The sequence below is a fragment of the Chrysoperla carnea genome, chromosome 1 (assembly GCF_905475395.1).
Source record: "Chrysoperla carnea chromosome 1, inChrCarn1.1, whole genome shotgun sequence".
In the NCBI taxonomy this organism is placed as follows: Eukaryota; Metazoa; Arthropoda; class Insecta; order Neuroptera; family Chrysopidae; genus Chrysoperla; species Chrysoperla carnea.
In genome coordinates, this window is record NC_058337.1 from 138725731 (window position 1) to 138745147 (window position 19417).

Here is a 19417-nt window from a genome sequence, read left to right on the forward strand (position 1 = left end):
AATTTGATATTGGTCAGTCGGTTATAGTTGAAGATGGTTATGTGCTTGGCATAGAAGCGGCTGAGGGAACGGATAATTTAATAGCTAGATGTGCAGACTTACGTAAAAACTCTTGCGGTGGAGTGCTTATTAAACTTTCAAAAATAGGACAAGATAATAGGCTAAATTTACCAACTATAGGCGTTAATACTATAAAAAATCTTGCTAAATATAATTACAAAGGCGTTGCAATTCAAAAAAACCAAGTAATTATAGCTGAAGAAGAGAAAACTATAAAACTCGCTAATGAACATAAAATTTTTATAACAAAATGTTAGCAATAGGTATTACCGGTAGCTATGCATCGGGCAAAACTTTTATTTTGGATTATTTAGCAGAAAAAGGATAAGACTTTTTGTGCCGATAGATGTATAAAAGAATTATATCAAGATTCAAAGATCCAAACCGGTATTTTAAAATTATTGCCGGAGCTTGAAACTTTTAACATTGGAAAGATTAGTAATTTAATTTATAACAATGATCTCGCACGTGAGAAATTACAAAACTTTATTTATCCACTCCTAATAGATAAGCTAATTCAATTTAAACAGGAAAACATAAAATCGAAATTCGGATTTGCCGAAATACCGCTATTATACGAAGTTAAATTTGATAAATATTTTGATTTTGTCGTGACTGTGCATTGCTCTGAAGAAATAAGAATGCAAAGAGCAACAACCAGATCTTCTTTTGGTATGGAAATCTATAACAAGATAAAGGAAATTCAGCTTTCGCAGGAGAGTAAAATAGCAAAAGCAGATTTTGCTATAAATAGTGGCGTTGATATGTTAGCATTAGAAACTCAGATAGCAAAGTTAATAGAGGATTTGGAATGTCAAGTTTAAGAGAAATAATTTTAGATACCGAAACTACGGGACTTGATCCAAAAGGCGGTCACCGAATTGTTGAGATCGGTGCTATTGAAATGGTAAATAAGGTACTAACCGGCAGACATTTTCATTTCTATCTTAATCCAGAACGAGACATGCCATTTGAGGCTTATAGAATTCACGGCATTTCCGGCGATTTTCTAAAAGATAAACCACTATTTCATACTATTGCAGATGATTTTTTAGAGTTTATTGTCGATAGTAAGCTTGTCATTCATAATGCACCTTTCGATGTTAAATTTTTAAATCATGAATTATCATTATTAAAAAGAGCTGAAATTAAACTTTTAGAACTTGAGCATGCTATTGATACTTTAGTGATGGCTAGAAGTATGTTTCCTGGATCAAAATATAGCCTTGATGCTTTATGTAAAAGATTCAAGGTGGATAATTCCGGCAGGCAACTTCATGGTGCTCTTAAAGATGCAGCTTTACTTGCTGAAGTATATGTAGAACTAACCGGCGGTAGGCAGTCATCCTTTAAGATGCTTGATAAAGCTGCTAAGGTAAATAATTTTAGCTATAATCGCTTGGATTCTCAGGTACATAGGAATATTCCCGTTATTAAACCAACAAAAGAAGAATTACAAAAACATAAGGAATTCTTAAGCAAGATTTTAAAACCTGCTTCGTAAAGCGTCATTGCGAGGAGATGCATAGCATCGACGTGGCAATCTTGTATAGTACTTTCGGTGTCATCCCGTGGCTTGTCCACGGGATCCAGAAAAACAACCTAACAATTTTATTATTTTTAACTGGACTCCGTGGACAAGCCACGGAGTTACAAATTATGACTACAAAAATTATTCTAACAAATCTACTTGTATTCCTTACCTTTATAATCCTTGTCTCACTAGGTTTTTGGCAGCTTAATCGCTTAAAAGAAAAGAAGCTATTTTTATCATCGATGCAAGAAAATCTTACCTCCCCTGCAATCGATTTAGCTGAAATTCATGACAACTTACCTTATCAGAAAATCAAGATCCACGGACATTTTTACCTAATAAAGATATATATTTGTATGGCAGAAGATCAATGTCGAGCGAGAAAGATGGTTATTATTTAGTAACGCCATTTGAAACTGATGATAATAAGGTTATTTTAGTAGCTCGAGGCTGGTTTAGTAACCGCAATAAAAATATTATTACGCAAGCAACCAATGACCAACCCCATGAGCTTATCGGCGTTACTATGCCATCCGAAAAAACTCGTAGCTACTTGCCTGCCAATGATATTAAAAATAATGTATGGTTGACCTTAGACTTACAAGAGGCATCTAAAGTTTTAGGCTTAAATCTTGAAAATTTTTATCTCATTGAAGAGAGTAAAGATATTAGCAATCTAAAAATTTTGCTGCCACTTTCAATAAATCACCTCGCTGCTATTAGAAACGATCATTTAGAATACGCTTTTACTTGGTTTGGACTCGCCGCATCTTTAGTTTAGTAATTTATAGGATTTATAGGCGTTCTCTGTCATTCACACGCAAAAACAAATGAACAATCTACAACAACAAGCTTCTGATCCTGATTATTCCGTTTGGGTGTCGGCTTCTGCCGGAAATGGTAAAACCAAAATCCTAACTGATCGATTTTTACGGCTATTAATCAAAGGAATAAATTTTCAAAATATATTATGCCTTACTTTTACCAACGCAGCTAGCGTAGAAATGCAGCTAAGAATTAGTAACAAGCTCAAAACTTTCTCTCTTTGTGATCCCAAACAACTAGAACAAGAGCTTTTCTTAATGAGTGGTCAAAAGCCGCTTGCTTTAGAGCTTGAAAATGCAAAAAAAATATATAGTAAATTGCTTGATAATAATGAACCTTTAAACATTTATACGATCCATGCTTTTTGCCAAAAAATCCTTAAAACTTTTCCCGTAGAAGCCGGCATAACACCCGAGTTTCAGATTCTTGAAGAGACTCAATTACAAGATATCTTTCTAAAAATACGAAATAAGATTTATTTAAGCGATGAACATAATGATTTAATTAAAACTTTACTAAATCGTTTTCATGAAATAACTTTGCAGGATATTTTCAGCGAGATTATTGACCAAAAAATTAAATTCAAAAAATTATTCACTTATAAAACTATTCCGGCAGAAATACACAATAAGAGATTAGCACTATCCGAGCTAAATAATATCTATGATAAGGTAAAAAATTTATTTGCAGATTATGATTTAGAAATAGAGCCGAAAGAGTTATTTTTTACCAAAGACGGAAAAAAACGTAAAAGCCTTTTATCGAAAGAGCTAACCCAAAAATATCCTAAATTACTGTTAGAGTTAGAGAAGCTAACATCTCAGATTTATAAATTAGATGAAGAATATCGCATAGAAGAGCTAGAATATCATACTAATTTACTTTGTAAACTTGCTTATATTTTGCTAGAGAAATATGAGAAATTTAAAGAAGAAAATAACTTGCTTGATTATGATGATTTAATTTATTATACCGAAAAATTATTTGAGAATAAAGCTATACATGAGTGGTTATCGCATAAGCTTGAAAGTGAGATTAATCACATACTTGTCGACGAGGCACAAGATAAGAGCCGTAATCAGTGGAACATAATCACCACTCTAATAACCGAGTTTAATAGACCTGATAGTAGCATCTTTATAGTTGGTGATGATAAGCAATCTATTTATAGTTTTCAAGGTGCTGATCTTGCGAATTTTAATTTAGTGAATGAGAAATTAGAAACGAATCTCGCTAAAGCAAATAAAAAATTTAAGAAAATTACACTTGAATATTCTTATAGATCATGGGGTGAAATTTTACAATTTACTCATCAGGTTTTTAAATATATAAAAGCTCATTACTCTACTCTTTTCCTATCCGATAATCCGGTAATTTCTGCATTTCGTACACATACCGGTTCTGTAACAGTTTGGTCTTTGGTAACAAGCGAAAAGCAGGAGGAACTTTTTTGGGCATTGCCACAAGATTATGCCAATGCTCTTTCATCAGCTGATTTACTTATAGAAAAAATTATTAGCTTCATAAAGGAAAAAATAGCCAGCAAAGAAATTCTACCAGCAACCGGTAATCCTATATCCGAAAAAGATTTTATGATTTTGGTAAGAAAGCGAGATGAATTTAGCAATAATCTTATAAAAGAGCTTAACAAAGCTAACCTTAAAGTCAAGGCAAGCGATAAAGTAAACCTTAAAGAGCATTTATCGATGATGGATTTAATTTCGGTAGCTAAATTCGTACTTTTACCTTACGACGATTTAAACCTTGCAGCCTTACTTAAATCACCGATTATCGGTATTAGCGAGCAACAATTATACGAACTTCTAATGAATAAAAATGATGAAAGTTTGTGGGAAAATCTGTCCTCATATACGGATATATATAAATATATAGGAGACTTTCTATAGATATAGATAGTCACTCATCACGATATCTCTGGAACTATAAGACCTAGACACTTGAAATTTGGCAGGAATATTCCTTTTGCCAAGTAGAGGTCCGCTAAGAACGGATTTTACGAAATTCCACCCACAAGGGGGGTTGCGGGGGTGTTCATGAATAAAAAATTCATATTTTTCAATTATGGCTTTTAATAGTTCAAAACTTGGTCAGAATGTTTTAAATTACATTTAGAAATTTTTTAAACTTCGGAGGGTAGAAAGGTGTAGCGAGAAAGTGGGAAGGAAATATCGAATATTTACAAATATACCTAAGTGGGGTATCAAATAAAAGAGCATGACGTGTACATTACAAAACTGTTATCCAACGCAAGGAAATGTGGAGGGAGGGGTGCAAGTGGGGATGTTGCCCAGCAAAGCGGGTAGTTCCCAGCTATATATAATAAACTTACTTCTTTTATTGAACTTTATCAAAATTCTACTCTTGATAATTTCTTTATCTTAGTCGCGAATACTCTAAATTTACATATCGATGATATGGTAAATGAGCTGCTAACACTAAGCAGTAATTACGCAAATGATATGGATAATTCTCTGCAAGGTTTTGTAGCTTGGTTTGAGAATAACGATATTTGGATTAAGCGTGATATGGAGCATTCCGATAAAATAAGAGTGATGACCGTACACGGTTCTAAAGGCTTGGAAGCACCAATTGTTATATTATGCGACTCCACCACCCTACCTATCAGCAGTAGTAAATTTATTTGGCATGATAATGGGGAAATAGACCATTTGGAGAACGCAGCTAATAAAGAGGAATTTATAGGAAACACGGAACGCAGCACCGCAGCATATACTTTAGTACGTGAGGATGCGAGTACCGGATGGACGCATAAATTACCTTTAGAAGCAAGTTATACAAGTGGTCGAATGTTCTTTTCTGCTAACGCTGCTGACACTCCTGAATTTCTACAAAAAATGAAAGATGCAGAAAAGCTAAAAGATCTACAAGAATATATAAGGCTGCTCTACGTTGCAATGACTAGGGCTAAAGATCATTTAGTTATATGTGGTTTTAGTAACAAATCAAATATCCCCGAAAACTGTTGGTATGAAATAACTAAAAATTTATTCAATTAGTAGTTGCTTTACTAAACATAATATGCTATAAGACGCACATACAACCTACGGCAGCATATTATGTGGGACTTTTTTGAAAATAAAGCAAGAATTCAGATAGATCAATTTAAGCAATTACCGCCACTACATACAGCAGTTTTGGAAGATAATATCTCAAATGTAAGGATATATTTACATAGAAAATGCGACGTAAACGAACAAGACATCTATGGTAAAACAGCACTACATTATGCTTATGAAAAAAGAAATATAGATATAATAAACATATTGCTAAAATGTCCAGGAATAAAAATATGTATAAAAAATAATGATGATTATACTCCAGTGGATTTAATTTGTTCAACTATAAGTTCATATGTAGCATCATCAGTAGAAAATAAAATAGATGCGGTAGACAAACTTGGTGAAACACCACATTGCGAGGATGGTTAATATTCTATAGAGGCAGTTGTTGCATAGTTTGATTTTTTCATCATTATGAAAATACATTGCCCGCGTGGATCGATTTTTCCCTTGTGTCATCTAGCTCACTTGTAGCGGGATTCAGCTTAAAATACTAAAATTACTAGTATTAAAAGTTGTTTTCTGGACCCCGTGGACAAGCCACGGGGTGACAGGGGGAAGTAATCCATGCAACAAAGCCCCACGTGGTCAATGCTAGCTAGGCGTACAAGAATAGTTGAACACAGGCGAATCCCGAAATGTATAGCAAGAATCATTAAGGTACTGACAATTTAATAGTATTAAAAACAGCATCATAGAATGTTTTAAAATCTCCTACAACTTTCCTAATTTCATTTTTTATCTTAAACCAGTAATGCTGTATAGGATTCTAATCAGGCGAGTAAGTTGGTAAAAACAGTATGCTACAACCAACGGATTCGATTAATTCCTTAACTTTAGAATTTTTATGAAAATTAATGTTATCCATAATGACGGTTTGCCCAGGTTGTAAATCTGTAATTAATACATCCCTAATATAAGTTTTAAAGACCTCTGTATTACAATTACCTTCAAATATCATAGGAGCAATAAGATTGCCATTACAAGATTCAGCTATAATACTTATTCTCAATTTATGTTGATATACCTTTGCTCCATAACATCTTTGTCCTATAATACTCCATCCATACTCTTTGCAAACATTATCCTCTATTCCAGATTCATCAAGATATACTAATTTATCTTTTGTAATGGTTTTTATCTTTGCAATAAATTCATTTCTTAATTCAATATCTCTTTTCGGATGATAATATGTTTTTTTTATAGCTATAACCAAGCTTTCTGATTTGTCTTAAAATAGTTACAGATGAAATATTGCCCCATTGCTTTGCTAAATCCTTTGATGTTTTATTCATATTAGCTTTGAAAAATTCTTTAAAAGATTCTGAATCTGTGATCTTATGACTATGACCTCTCTGATAACCAGTCGCTGCCTCTAAAGTACCTTGCTTATCCTTTAATTTTTTCCATTGATATATAGTATCACGACTTACATTAAATAATTTACTTACCTTACTTATTCGTATCCCTGCTTCTACAGCTTTTATAACTCTTAGTCTTAGTTCTATTGCATATGCTCGTGCCATATCTCTTTATATATTTATTAATAATTGCTTAGTATAACATGATACTTTCTTTTTGTCAGTACCTTAATGATTCTTGCTATATAGTAAACTTAGTTAAATTTTGTTGACAGGCGTGAGGATAGAACCTATAACAATAGACGAGACGACGAATAATTTGTAAGCGTCTTGTAAAGGCGGTCTAGACAAAATGTGACTATTCCAGTTTAAGATTCCATGGTAATAAATCTACGATTTTCTTAGAATTATAATCCTGAATGATCTCAAGTACTTTTTGTAAATATTTCCAAGGATTGATATTATTTAATTTAGCGGTTTCAATAATCGAATAGATAATAACGGCAGTATGTCCACCATTATCTGAGCCAGCAAACAACCAGTTTTTTCGTCCTATCGCGATTGAACGCATAGCACGTTCTGCAGCATTGTTATCAATTTCAATCTGGTCATTATCTAAAAATTTCAGTAAAGCTTTCTGATTGTTCAAAGCATAAAAAATAGCTTTTGCTGTACTGCTTTTGTTTGGCAGTTGCTCATATGCTTTCCTGAAGCGTATCAATTACTACAATTACTACCGTCTAAAGCCGTTAGTTTGGGTTACGCTTGCAAAGCAGATTAAAAGCGTAAACGCTAAAACTATGATATTCTAAAATCATCTTTTTTATGATATTCTGATTGTTGCTCTATATACTTCTGTACTGCTTCTGAATTCACATTACCAACTGTAACAACAAAATACCCTCTAGCCCAAAGATGTTGACCCCAATATCGCTTACGAAGTAGTTCAAATTCCTGTAGCAATTTACGACTACTCTTTCCTTTAATATGTTGTAACACCTTAGATATTGAGATACTCGGTGGAACTGATACTAATATATGAACATGATCAGGACTTATGCTGCCACTAATTATATCTATGTAATTAGCTGCACATATTTCCTGAATTACTTCCCTTGCTCTACTTGCTATTTGCCCAGTTAAAACTCTATACCTGTACTTTGTACAAAACACTATATGATACTTTAAATCATACAGGCTATGAGACCCTCTCCTATATTCCATCTCTTCCTCTAGTAACCTATTAGATAGATTATACTAAAGTGTTCGCCTAAAGGCGAGGGTGTTAACCCTATCCTACTTAACTACATAAATAATTTCTCAATCAGTGGCCTAGATTCTTTCTGTCGCTTCTTAACTCTTACATCAGGATCTAGACCTCTAATTCGATTTTCAATCTTATAAATTTCACCAATCTGCTCCAATATGGCAATCGCTATATTTGCTTTATCATTTGCAACTGTTATTTCATAAAATTTACGACGCAAATGGGCCCAACATGCTGCCTCTTCTATCTTATTGCTTGATTGCTCATCATTAATATATAATTGGTTGTAACCAGAGTAAGCATCAGCATGCAAAGTGCCAGTAAAATTCTTAAGATGCTCTAAGGACCTTACTCCTTTCCGATCAGGACTATAAAAATAACACACTGCAATAGGAGCTTCGTTACCATAACCTCTACCATCTAATACATAGGTCCATATTCTACCAATTTTTGTTTTGCCAATGCCAGGAGCTAATACTTTTACTGGTGTATCATCACCATGTATTTGCTAACCAGAAAATATAAATTGTTGAATTGCTACTGCTATTGGCTCTAGTAGTTTAGCACATTGACCAGCCCAACTTGCCATAGTGGTTCTAGAAAGCTCGATACCTTCTCTTTGATAAATTTGTGACTGACGATATAGTGGTAAATGATTGCAATATTTCTGAATTAATATATGTGCTAGTAATCCAGCACCCGCCTTACCTTTATCAATAGTTTTTGATGGACGATAAGCTTGTACTATTAGTTCACAATTAGTACAAACACAGCGTGGTCTTATATGCCTTATAACCTTAAATGATGACGGAACATATTCTAATGTTTCTGAAATATCATCACTTATTTTACGAAATTTTGTTCCGCCACAGGAAGTACATTGATCATCAACTTCTAATAATATATCTTCTCTTGGTAAATGCTCTGGTAACTTTTGACGTTTTGATTGTTGGTTACTACCATGATTATCTAAAGTAACTTGATCATGATTCGATGCAATATGATCGATCTTACTTCTAAAACATGAAATAAGCTCATTTTCCTCTATTCTTAGCTCAATATTCTGTATTTGTCGCTCTAACTTTTCTGATTATTGACCATATCGTTTAGATTTTAATAACGCCAGTTGTTCCTTTAAACTATTATTTTCTTCAGTTAATGACCTATTTTCTGCATTAAGAAATTTATTTTTAATTATCAATGATTCTATATCAAGATTTAATGTTGCAACACTTTGATGCAACTCTTCTATTTCTGATAGTAAATTTTTATTAATCACAAATGATATTCCAATATCTCAAATCAAGTACTAACTTTACAGAAGCCATTTTTTATAAATAGCAAATCCAGCTACTTCTTACTAAAACAGTACACAAATGACTAATTATTATAGTAAAACTTTATAGACTAAATTATCAAGTATATATTTGAAATTAAAACTACATTGATAAAACTAAAGCGAATTTATCCAACATATTCAGGTCTATTAGACCATCTTGGATTACGCCAATCTATACCTTCTATTAACATTGATAATTGTGCCTTGGTAATGCTAATAGATTGCTTCTCATCAACCTTAGGCCATGTGAACTTACCACTATCAAGACATTTATAATACAAACAAAAACCTTGACCATCCCACCATAATATTTTTATTTTGCCTGCTTGTTTACCCCTAAAAACAAATAAAATACTCTTATGAAACTGATTTAATAATATCGATTGTGCCAATATTGATAAACCGTTAATACCCTTACGCATATCCGTACAACCAGTGCAAAGATATATCCTACTCTCTGAAGACAAATTTAACATTGTAGCTCCAGTATTTTGATTATCTCCAGCAGTTTTGTACTTTTAATGTTGCCTACAAGTACCTAACAAAGAAAAATTATTAAATACTAATTCTGCTTTATTTAATATTATATGCTCATTGTGCTGTACTGATAATTCAACAAATTGATTATTTGAATTATTAGATACTTCCTTTTTTATCTTGTCACTCTTCTTTCTACTACGCCAACTGTATAATGTTTTAACAGATATTCCATAAGATTTTGCAAGTTGAGATATAATACATCCTGTTTGATATGATTCACTAATGATTTGGTTCTTTTGTGCTTCTGTAATAGTGGGGATTTTGATATTCTTCATACTATATTATCCTTTGCTTATGCCACTATAGAATAATATGTATTGCTCAATATTTACTAGACCGCCTTTACAAGACGCTTACAATAATTTGCTTCATGCGTTCAAATCATTTTACTGCAACTTCCAAAGCTTGAAATATTAAAGGTACAAATACCCTACATATTATCTTATATAAATTCAATGAAAATTTTTTGACATAAAATTTTTTTTGTGTATAATTTCCATCAATAATAATTAAAATACTAAAATTTTAAATTATTATTGATATTTATATTAATATGGGAATTAAATATGTCTAATACAAAATCAACCACTTTCATCTGAGAGATGAAAGTTTGATTATAGCGACTAGAAGTCATATATCAAGCTAAAGCTTATTCGAGTCTTATGTTAGAAATCATGTCTGATTCATGTGCATCAGTATGCTTATTAATTCATGTTACGCAGTGAAGGTTGAAAGAAGTGTAAAATTAATATAAGAAATGAGGAGAAAAACAATAATCACGGGAACAAGTGTCATTGCTAAAGTAAAAGGGACCACTAAATTGCTCGAAACAGGGACCAAAGAATTTGGTGTAACCTAACAAGGTTATAATGTGCAATATTCACTAGATAATTAATTAAAATAAATATCTAGTGATATATAATGGACTGAAAAAATTGGACAAAAAAAGAGTTAGGTTATCTTGGTAATAAGTTAGAATAAAGAAATAACTTATAGGAGATAAAATGACTAAGAAACAGATACGGAATTTCAGGGCTGAAGAGAAGACAAAGATAGTGTTAGAATTATTAAAAGAAGAAGTAACAATATCACAGTTATCGTCTAAATATGAGGTGAGTAGCAATAGTTTATCACATTGGAAGAAGCAATTTTATCAAATGCAGCAATAGCATTTGAACCAGCTAAGGTAGTGAGTGAATATCAAGAACAAATTAAAGAACTTAAGGAGCAAAATGATGCGTTGGCAAAGGTTTTCGGAAAAACTACAATTGAGAGAGATTGGGCTGTGGGAGAGCTAAGAAGCTTGGATTTATCAAATAGAAAGAGTCTTGTCATATCCAAGCTAGAACAGTTACCAAAGACAAGACGATGTGAATTATTAGGGGTTAACCGTTCTTCAACATATTATAAAGTAGAAGGACTTAGTAGCTATAATTTAGATATATTAAATAGAATAGATGAGATATATACAGATAATCCAGAATTTGGTTATCGTTATATATATATATATATCAGCAATTATTAGAAGATGGTTTTAAGATAGGTCGAGACCGAGTGCTAAAATATATGAGATTCATTGGTATTGAAGCGATATACCCTCTTAAAAAGAAGTCAACTACTATAAAAGCTAGTGTGCATAAAATATATAGCTACCTACTTGATAAATACTGGAGAACAACTGACAAAACTAAGAAAGTAGTTGTTCCTACTGCTAATGAGGTCTGGAGCGGAGATATTACATATATTCGCACTAACGGAGGCTTTGTGTATCTAGCATCCATTATAGATTGGCATAGCAAAGCCATATTAAGCTATAAACTGTCAAATAGCATGGACGGACATTAGTAACTGATATATTGAAGGAAGCATTAAATAAGTATCAAGCTCCAGAGATATTTAATAGTGATCAAGGTAGTCAATATACCAGTAATGATCATATACAGATTCTTAAAGATTATAATATTCAGATATCAATGAATGGTAAAGGCAGAAGTATTGACAATTTTGTTATTGAGCGTTTCTTTAGGACGCTGAAATATAATTGTATATTTATTAATGATTATCAAAATATAGGAGAGCTTAAAGAGGGGATCAATGATTATATCAGTAAATATAATTATCTTTCTTTCCAATTAACTGTGTAAATTTTTTCAAAGCCCTACATTCTTTCCTCAAATTTAATTAAAAAATGAGCCATAGCCGCGTTCCAATTTGGGACAGGCATAGACCTTTTTCTAGTCATATATTCAATTGCCAAATATAAGGTTTTAAAAACAGCATTTTCATTTGGGAAAACTCTCTTATTTTTAGTCACCTTACGTAACTGACTATTGACAGATTCCACAGCATTAGTTGTATCAATTACTACCGTCTAAAGCCGGTAGTTTGGTTTACGCTTGCAAAGCAGATTAAAAGCGTAAACGCTAAAACTCTGATATTCTAAAATCATCTTTTTTATGATATTCTGATTGTTGCTCTATATACTTCTGTACTGCTTCTGAATTCACATTACCAACTGTAACAACAAAATACCCTCTAGCCCAAAGATGTTGACCCCAATATCGCTTACGAAGTAGTTCAAATTCCTGTAGCAATTTACGACTACTCTTTCCTTTAATATATTGTAACACCTTAGATATTGAGATACTCGGTGGAACTGATACTAATATATGAACATGATCAGGACTTATGCTGCCACTAATTATATCTATGTAATTAGCTGCACATATTTCCTGAATTACTTCCCTTGCTCTACTTGCTATTTGCCCAGTTAAAACTCTATACCTGTACTTTGTACAAAACACTATATGATACTTTAAATCATACAGGCTATGAGACCCTCTCCTATATTCCATCTCTTCCTCTAGTAACCTATTAGATAGATTATACTAAAGTGTTCGCCTAAAGGCGAGGGTGTTAACCCTATTCTACTTAACTACATAAATGATTTCGACTAATTCTTGTTTCTCTGCCATTTCCTCAGAATGCTTTACTCCCCCATTATCCCAAAAATTTATAAGTTTTGAAGCGAATGGTACATATTTTTTAACTTTTATTATAAAATTTTGTAACAATGAAAATATAGGCTGCTCTATTAATTCAGGCTTTTCTTCATATTTTTTTAATACATATTCAACAATTTTCGGGATATTGTCATCAGTTTCTTTACATGAATATTTTTTAATTTTCTTTTCAATGCTTTTATTTATTTTTTTAAAAAGAGTGTATTACCAATGTTTAAATATGTGATTGAAACAGTACCTAATGTAACAAATTTTATAGCTTGAATAGCTATTATAAATGGTAAAGAAATGAATTTTAATGTGTATTTAAGAATATTATATCTTGTTGGATGAGGTGTATCATAAACATTATGAAATTCTTTTATTTCTTTATATCTATTTTCAATGTGTAAAAAGGTTTTAGCTTCTAGACTCAGCATTAAATTACTTATTTTTTAATATTACGAGGCAAAAAATATAAAAAACGTTAAATTATGTCAATTAGTTTTTAAATTGGTTTCTCTATAGGCAATTAATACTTGCAAAGTTTCATAAGATCAATAGAATTATCTAGGAAAATGTTAATAAGGAAAAATAAATATGCTACATGTAAATTTTACTGAGGTAGAATCATTAAATACTCAAGCATTAATAGTGTTTATTGATGACAAATTAAAACTTGATAGTGAACTAATAAACCTTGACCAACAACATCATGGTTTGATCTCCAAGACTATTGCCAATAAATTACAATTTACTGGTGAATATGGGCAGATCAAAATTATTCCTTCTGTTGTTAAGTCAGGGGAAGTAAAATATTTAGTATTAGCAGCGCTTGGAAGTGAAGAAAAACTAACTGAGGTTAAGATTGAGGAATTAGGTGGTAAAATCTTACAAAATGTTACTAATGCTAAAATCGCTACTATTGGCTTAAAAATTAAGAATAGAATAAGCAGCTTTGCATCATCGCTTGTTGCATCTTTAATTGCTAGTGGTGCGTTACTTGCTTCCTACAGATTCGATAAATATAGAACTACTTTAAAAGAAGCAGATAAGTTTGTTGTAGAATCATTTGAAATCTCTACAGATAATAACGTAGAAGCAGCAAAGTTGTTTGAAGTTAAAAAATTAATTGCTGAAGGGGTCTTTTTCACAAGAGATATTAGTAACGAGCCATCAAATATTAAAACTCCACAAATATACGCTGAAAGAATAGCAGAAACACTAGAAGAATTAAATGTCGATGTTTCTATTCTTGGTGAAACAGAAATGAAAAATCTTGGCATGGGAGCTCTTCTTGGAGTTGGTCAAGGTTCACAAAATGAATCAAAGCTAGTGGTAATGGAATATCAAGGTGCAAGCAAAGATGCTCCTTATATTGCCCTAGTCGGAAAAGGAGTTATTTTTGATACTGGTGGCATATCTCTAAAGCCATCGAGTAATATGCATTTAATGAGATATGACATGTGTGGTTCTGCCGCAGTAGTTGGTACTATGATTGCGGTTGCTAGTCAAGAATTGCCGGTAAATATCGTAGGTGTTGTAGGGCTTGTTGAAAATATGCCATCAGGTAACGCACAACGTCCTGGGGATGTTGTAACTACTATGTCAGGGCTAACTGCTGAAGTTTTAAATACCGATGCAGAGGGGCGTTTAGTTCTTGCCGATGCGATTTGCTGGTTGTTTTTCTAATAACGATGAGCTTGCTGATAAACTAATAAAAGCTGGTGAAGAAGTAAATGAAAAATTATGGAGAATGCCGCTTCATGAAGACTATGACGCAATGATTAACTCCGACATAGCTGATATGGCAAATATCGGTAATGTGCCAGGAGCTGCTGGAAGTTCTACCGCTGCTCATTTTATCAAACGTTTTATTCAAGAAGGGGTAGAATGGGCACATTTAGATATAGCAGGCGTTGCAAACAGTAATAAACCCTCATCACTTGGTCCGAAAGGGGCAGTAGGTTATGGTGTAAGACTACTTGAGAAATTTATAAAGGAAAATTATGAGCAGTAAGCCTTATATATTTGTTATAGGTATTGAAAAAGGTGGGGCAGGTAAAACAACCTGCTCTATCCATTTAATAGTGGCACTACTTTATCAAAAATATTCAGTTGTAAGTATTGACAGTGATTCTCGCCAAAGCTCTTTAACTAATTACCTAAAAAATCGAGACTTGTATAATGAGCAAAACCCTGACAAACCGGTATTAGTCCCAAAGTATTTCCATGTCAAAGAAAGTTCTGAAGAAGAGCAAGCTAATAGTTTTGAGCAGATATTAAAGGATAATATGGATGCTGATTATATAGTAATCGATACGCCTGGTAGCCATACTGCTTTATCAAGGCTTGCTCATTCTTATGCTGACACCATTATTACGCCGATAAATGATAGCTTTTTAGATTTAGACGTAATAGCAAAAGTTGATAGCAAAGATGAAATTATTAGTCCTTCAATCTATAGCCAAATGATATGGGAACAGAAAATGCAGCGTGCTAGTCGTGATAGAGGGAGTATAGATTGGATAATTTTGCGTAATCGTTTAAGTAACCTTGATGCTCTAAATAAAAGACGTGTTAGTAACGTATTGAACAAGCTTGCTAAAAGAATTAATTTTAAACTCGCTGATGGTTTTAGTGAACGTGTGATATATAGGGAGTTATTTCTGCAAGGCTTAACTCTGCTTGATTTAAAAGTCGCAAATTATGACCGAGTATTTAACAGCTCACATATAGTTGCTCGTCAGGAACTAAAAAATTTCTTAAAATTCTTAAATATTACTTTTGAATCCTAGATAATTTTATTGCAGGATTTAGCTATTTTGATTATAGTGAGTTGATAGTCCCTTCGGAGGTACAAACCTCCATCTTCCAGATGGAGAAGCTTTAGCTTGCCATGTGCACGATGATGCGTTAGCATCATAAGCACTATGACACATTACAGCAGGAAATCACATACAGTTTACTATCATCGCTATCACATAGTGTGGATTACAAAGTATCGATATAAGGTATTAACTTACGATATAAAAAAGAGGGTTCGAGAAATTATTGCACAGGTAGCAACAGAATTAGGTATTAAAATAGAAAATGGAGTAGTATCAAGCGATCATATACACATTTTTGCTAATATTCCACCTCATATAAAAATCTGTGAATTTGTACAAAAAGCGAAAGTCAGATCTTTAAAGAAGATGCAAGAGGAATTTCCAATATTAAAACAAAAATTCTTGGGTAGACATTTGTGGGCACGGGGTTACTTTAGTGCTACTAGTGGTAATGTGACTGATGATATAATTAATGAATATATTAATAAGCATACTTATGCACATGAATCAGACATGATTTCTAACATAAGACTCGAATAAGCTTTAGCTTGATATGCGACTTCTAGTCGCTATAATCAAACTTTTATGTCTCAGATGAAAGTGGTTGATTTAAAAAACAAAGATAAAATGCATAAATATAGAACTCATAATTGTAATGAATTAAAAATTTCCGATGTTGGGACTGAAGTAAAACTGTCTGGTTGGGTACATAGAAGAAGAGATCATGGCAATCTAGTTTTTGTAGATTTACGTGATCATTATGGCATAACACAAATCGTGTTTACCGACCAAAATCCGCAGCTTATGGACGATGCTAGCCGTTTACGTTATGAGTCAGTTGTAACAGTAGTTGGGAAAGTAGTAGCAAGATCAGAAGAGACTATTAATAACACACTTCCTACCGGTCATATAGAAGTTTTAGCTGGTGAGTTTATTGTTGAATCAGCTGCTGATACTCTGCCGTTTGTGATTAATACGGAAAAAGATGCACCTGAAGACTCAAGGCTTAAACATCGCTTTTTAGATTTAAGACGTGAGAAGTTGCATAATAATATAATGCTACGTTCACAAATTATTTCTTATATTCGTCATTTAATGACTGCAAGAGGATTTACCGAGTTCCAAACACCAATTCTTACCGCTAGCTCACCTGAGGGAGCAAGGGATTTCTTAGTCCCAAGCAGATTACATCCGGGCAAGTTTTATGCATTACCGCAAGCACCGCAACAATTTAAGCAGCTATTGATGGTATCGGGGTTTGATCGCTATTTCCAAATCGCTCCATGTTTTGTGATGAAGACGCAAGAGCAGATAGGTCACCAGGTGAGTTTTATCAGCTAGATATCGAAATGTCGTTTGTTACGCAGGAAGATATATTCAGCACAATCGAACCTGTAATGTATGAGCTATTTACAAAATTTACAGATAAGAAAGTGTCAGAAGTACCCTTTATCCGTATTCCATATAATGAATCTATGCTGAAATATGGTTCTGATAAGCCTGATTTACGAAACCCTATTGTAATTGCTGATGTGACGGAAATTTTTAGAGATTCAGACTTTACTATTTTTAGGGAAAATATCAAAAAAGGTAGTATTGTCCGAGCAATTCCAGCTCCTGATGCAGCTTCGCAACCTCGTAGTGTCTTCGATAAAATGATAGAATTCGCAATATCGGAGGGAGCTGGAGGACTTGGCTATATTCAGTTTAGCGAAAGCGGCGAAGCAAAAGGACCAGTTGCAAAATTCTTAAGCACTCAGCAATTAGAAGATTTAAAGAATGCTGCTAATATTAGCAATGGAGATGCGGTATTTTTCGCTAACGATAAAAAAGATAAAGCAGCCAAACTTGCCGGTAAAGTAAGAATTAAGCTTGCCGATGAGTTAGATTTACTTGAAAAGGATTGCTTTAAATTCTGCTGGATTACCGATTTTCCATTCTATGAGCTAAACGAAGAAACCGGTAAAATTGATTTTAGCCATAATCCATTTTCTATGCCTCAGGGTGGATTAGAAGCTCTTGAAAACGCAAAAACAACCGAAGAGTTGCTAGAGCTTATGGCATATCAGTATGATATTGTTTGTAACGCCATAGAGCTTTCTAGTGGTGCTGTAAGAAATCATAAGCCGGAAATAATGTATAAGGCATTTGCTATAGCTGGTTATAGCGAAGAAGAAGTGGATAAACGATTTGGCGGTATGATCAGAGCTTTTAAATTTGGTGCACCACCACATGGCGGCATAGCTCCAGGTATAGACCGAATCATTATGCTACTTGCGGAGGCTACTAATATAAGAGAGATAATTGCTTTTCCATTAAATCAGCAAGCCGAAGATTTATTAATGAACGCTCCGAATTATGTGGAAGATAAGGCGTTGAAAGAACTAAGTGTCATGCTATCCCCATCTGCTAGAAAGAATACGGAAAAAAAGTAGGGATTTATACTTATTACCGCATCAATAGGGTCTGTCAGATATTTTGTGTAAGTACGATTTCTCATTTTGCCCAATTTTATAAATTAGTATCACAAAGGATTGCAAATTGGTTTAAAGCCATGGTCCAATTCTTAATAGGCATTGTCCATTTTTTAGATGCATTTGTCAATGCCAAAAAGATTATTTTCTGAATCGATTTATCATCTGGAAACACTCCTTTATTTTTAATAATTTTACGAATTTGACGGTTAGTGCCTTCAATAGCATTAGTAGTATAAATCGCCTTTCTGATGTCTTCCGGAAAGCTAAAAAATGGAGCGATACCAGACCAATTGCGTTGCCAAATATCAAAAATAACTGGGTATTTTTTATCCCATTTTTTAGCAAAATTTTGTAATTCTCTTAATCCCTCTGCTTCATTTATTCCAGAATAAACTGCTTTTAAATCAGATGTTACCTCTTTTAAATCTTTGTATGATACGTATTTTACAGAATTGCTTATCATATGAACAATACATAATTGCACTATGGTTTTTGGAAAAATGCTATTTATCGCCTCCGGAAAACCCTTAAGACCATCAACACATGCAATATATATTTGTTCAACTCCTCGATTCTTCAGTTCTGTTATTACCTGCATCCAAAATTTAGACCCTTCATTTATAATGGTATAGCAAGAATCATTAAGGTACTGACAAAATGAAAGTATCATGTTATACTAAGCAATTATTAATAAATATATAAAGAGATATGGCACGAGCATATGCAATAGAACTAAGACTAAGAGTTATAAAAGCTGTAGAAGCAGGGATACGAATAAGTAAGGTAAGTAAATTATTTAATGTAAGTCGTGATACTATATATCAATGGAAAAAATTAAAGGATAAGCAAGGTACTTTAGAGGCAGCGACTGGTTATCAGAGAGGTCATAGTCATAAGATCAAAGATTCAGAATCTTTTAAGGAATTTTTCAAAGCTAATATGAATAAAACATCAAAGGATTTAGCAAAGCAATGGGGGCAATATTTCATCTGTAACTATTTTAAGACAAATCAGAAAGCTTGGTTATAGCTATAAAAAAAAAACATATTATCATCCGAAAAGAGATATTGAATTAAGAAA

At 33.0% G+C, this 19417-nt stretch overlaps 4 protein-coding genes across 4 annotated transcripts; all 4 read left to right on the plus strand.

Moving 5' to 3' along the window:
* Positions 1 to 871: 871 nt before the first annotated feature.
* On the plus strand, positions 872 to 1564 carry LOC123295744 (DNA polymerase III subunit epsilon). Its single transcript, XM_044877191.1, has one exon. It carries the CDS (start codon positions 872 to 874, stop codon positions 1562 to 1564), a length of 693 nt encoding a protein of 230 aa, XP_044733126.1.
* An 860-nt stretch (positions 1565 to 2424) lies between these two features.
* On the plus strand, positions 2425 to 5889 carry LOC123295751 (ATP-dependent helicase/nuclease subunit A-like). Its single transcript, XM_044877199.1, has 4 exons — positions 2425 to 2494; positions 3110 to 4264; positions 4823 to 5422; positions 5783 to 5889. Exons 1-4 carry the CDS (start codon positions 2425 to 2427, stop codon positions 5887 to 5889), a joined length of 1932 nt encoding a protein of 643 aa, XP_044733134.1.
* A 7740-nt stretch (positions 5890 to 13629) lies between these two features.
* Positions 13630 to 14721, plus strand: LOC123295761 (probable cytosol aminopeptidase). The gene has a single exon (XM_044877210.1). The coding sequence runs from the start codon at positions 13630 to 13632 to the stop codon at positions 14719 to 14721; it is 1092 nt and encodes a 363-aa protein (XP_044733145.1).
* Positions 14722 to 14785: 64 nt separating this feature from the next.
* On the plus strand, positions 14786 to 18295 carry LOC123295771 (aspartate--tRNA(Asp/Asn) ligase-like). Its single transcript, XM_044877222.1, has 4 exons — positions 14786 to 15004; positions 15222 to 15617; positions 16662 to 17183; positions 17228 to 18295. Exons 1-4 carry the CDS (start codon positions 14786 to 14788, stop codon positions 18293 to 18295), a joined length of 2205 nt encoding a protein of 734 aa, XP_044733157.1.
* Positions 18296 to 19417: the final 1122 nt, after the last annotated feature.

What these genes read in the sequence shown, in the direction of transcription:
- LOC123295761 (XM_044877210.1), top strand. Translation starts at nt 13,630, where the DNA reads ATGCTACATGTAAATTTTACTGAGGTAGAATCATTAAATACTCAAGCA.
- LOC123295744 (XM_044877191.1), top strand. Translation starts at nt 872, where the DNA reads ATGTCAAGTTTAAGAGAAATAATTTTAGATACCGAAACTACGGGACTT.
- LOC123295751 (XM_044877199.1), top strand. Translation starts at nt 2,425, where the DNA reads ATGAACAATCTACAACAACAAGCTTCTGATCCTGATTATTCCGTTTGG. An exon ending in GTCGGCTTCTGCCGGAAATG is followed by an intron (nt 2,495 to 3,109) that starts GTAAAACCAAAA and finishes ATTTATTTGCAG; the next exon opens with ATTATGATTTAGAAATAGAG. An exon ending in AATGAATAAAAATGATGAAA is followed by an intron (nt 4,265 to 4,822) that starts GTTTGTGGGAAA and finishes TCTTTATCTTAG; the next exon opens with TCGCGAATACTCTAAATTTA.
- LOC123295771 (XM_044877222.1), top strand. Translation starts at nt 14,786, where the DNA reads ATGCCGCTTCATGAAGACTATGACGCAATGATTAACTCCGACATAGCT. An exon ending in ATAAAAGACGTGTTAGTAAC is followed by an intron (nt 15,618 to 16,661) that starts GTATTGAACAAG and finishes CAAAATCCGCAG; the next exon opens with CTTATGGACGATGCTAGCCG. An exon ending in AAGAGCAGATAGGTCACCAG is followed by an intron (nt 17,184 to 17,227) that starts GTGAGTTTTATC and finishes TTTGTTACGCAG; the next exon opens with GAAGATATATTCAGCACAAT.